The 2,500-nt window shown below is 35.8% G+C and overlaps 1 protein-coding gene across 1 annotated transcript in view; it reads left to right on the plus strand.

The window, feature by feature from the left end:
• LOC113803830 (uncharacterized) overlaps nucleotides 1-2,500 on the plus strand; it is a gene marked incomplete in the record, with an annotated part of 518,353 nt that overhangs the window by 395,136 nt on the left and 120,717 nt on the right. Inside the window, 2 exon segments of the mRNA XM_070129566.1 lie at nucleotides 784-853; nucleotides 2,049-2,084. Coding sequence (XP_069985667.1) covers nucleotides 784-853; nucleotides 2,049-2,084 — 106 coding nt within the window.

Consider the following 2,500-nt stretch of genomic DNA (forward strand, 5'->3'; position numbering starts at 1 on the left):
TTACTCAGTTTTGCACTTTTGTCTTATGTGTGTCTTTTGTGCATGCAATACAGTGTCATTATGAGGGTCCTTCATGTTATATGTACAATGTGTTATCTTTCTCTATTTTTTCTGTGTGTGTGTGTGTGTGTGTGTGTGTGTGTGTGTGTGTGTGTGTGTGTGTGTGTGTGTGTGTGTGTGTGTGTGTGTGTGTGTGTGTGTGTGTGTAAATGTGTGTAAATGTGTGTAAATGTGTGTAAATGTGAGTGAGTGATTGTGTGTGTGTGTGTGTGTGTGTGTGTGTGTGTGTGTGTGTGTGTGTGTGTGTGTGTGTGTGTGTGTGTGTGTGTGTGTGTGTAAATGTGAGTGAGTGAGTGATTGTGCATATGTGTGTGTGTGTATGTGTGTGTGTGTGTGTGTGTGTGTGTGTGTGTGTGTGTGTGTGTGTGTGTGTGTGTGTGTGTTTGTGTGTGTGTGTGTGTGTGTGTGTGTGTGTGTGTGTGTGTGTGTGTGTGTGTGTGTGTGTGTGTGTGTGTGTGCATACATATGCATATGAGTGTAAGTATGAGTGTGTTTATATTCTCATATCAGTGTAAATTATGTGCCTTATTTGCCTATATATGTGAGTATTCGTATGCTGTTTCCCTAGGCTCCTACACATCTTGTATTTTTAAGTCACCCAGCATGTCAACACCCAGGATATGATACCTGGCCACCAAGCACCTCCAACCTTCCTCCTCCTACCCTTGTGATGGCAGGCAGTTGTTCCATGTATCCTAATGTAAGGTTTTGTTGGATTCTCAGGGTGTGAAGTCTGAACACCAAGGGGAGTGGTATCGCAGGATGTTTGATTCTCTACATAAAGTTAAAGATGGTAAGTTGCTTAATCCATTTTTATTTATCGTTGTAAAGTTCTTGTATTCAGTTGAACTGTATATACATATTGTAGTGTGCACAACTTTATTTGTTATGTTATTTTTATCAGCACTTCGAAGCCCTGCAGTGTGTATATAGAAATTATATGCTAATAATCATATAGGTATAAAACGATGATGATTTCTTTCATTTGATTATGAGGGCTAAAATGTCAGGCTTTTCTGTTTTATGTATGTCAGAGGAAAATTAATATCCTCAGTATACACAGATTCCTAATATGATTGGTTGCCAGATGATATGTATAATTTTTTCATTTGCTCTTACCAATATAGTCAGTGTTGAGAGTTTCATCGTTTGAAATGATGAGCACAAAAAATGATAGAGCAGATGTTGCTTTATGCACTTTTGTACATAGTCATGATAATGCATTTACTATTATTAGTAATTGTAAGTGTATGTTGTCTTATGTGGTTTTTAAAAACTTGTCAAGAGATGGCTATTTTTTTTTAAGTGCAGTAGCCATCTTTTGTTGTTTTTCACAAAATCAAACAATGAATGAGCAAACAAAGAGTTCATTCATGTTTAGAATGGATTAATTCAGACAACAGATAAGAAATGCCGTTGCAGCATCAATCACCATTACAAGATTTAGGACTTTTTCTTTGTATCATTAGAAATATCTAGTGTAACTAAATTAAAAACACACTGACGGTGACTGTCTCTAGGATCTCAACCCATCATAACATGATTTTATACGTCTTGTTATATTGTTATATTTTCCCTGCTTTCATATTAACTGCAGTCAGAAAGGCAACCAAGCCAACTTGACCTTCAACTCCAAATTCATACTAACTGGCAACAGCCTATTCTAATTTTTGAACAAGCTGTCAGCATTTATGATTGCAGGATCTACTCTGCCAGGCATTAACATAGTTGTTCATTATCTAACAATCACATGCAGGCTTAATCATTATCCCAGTGGCCACAAACTGAACTAGATTGCAGTATTTGTCTTGTCAATGTAGTTAATAAAAGACAGTTCTTTGTTACTGGTAGATTTTCTATGTTATTATTAGATTTTGAGATCAGTATTCCAAAGAGCTGTAAGAGTAACTCATAGTTATCAAAATGTCAGACAAAATACTGTAGAAGGCCAAGGGTTTCACATTTCTAAGAATCGTTTTTGATTTCAGACGATCACGTCATCATCAAATACAAATGCCCACGAGGTACACATAAGTACAGGAATACCATAGAGGCTTTTATGTTACTGCTTGCCGTGGGGCTATTAAAATAATGCTGGATTTTCTGTGGGGAGCATTTTGTACTGCTTACTGTCACTAGAATGGCATAATACACATCTATATTTATAGCATATACAGATCTTTTCTATAACATAATAAAGTGATAGAGGACATTTATATTCTGAGAAAGTGATGGATACAAATTTTATTTTTCCTTCACTGAATTGTTTTCTCACAAAGATGACCTATGCTGAATTTGGATCCATCACTTTCGACTGTTTCTACATTTTATTTTTATTTATATCTGTCTCTCTCAGATATTTATATTGGCTTCATTTATCTTTTGGTTCTTAATTGATAATGAATTCTTTCTCTTCATCTCTATCAGTAACTGTACCTAA

Source organism: Penaeus vannamei, chromosome 14 (assembly GCF_042767895.1).
Source record: "Penaeus vannamei isolate JL-2024 chromosome 14, ASM4276789v1, whole genome shotgun sequence".
In the NCBI taxonomy this organism is placed as follows: Eukaryota; Metazoa; Arthropoda; class Malacostraca; order Decapoda; family Penaeidae; genus Penaeus; species Penaeus vannamei.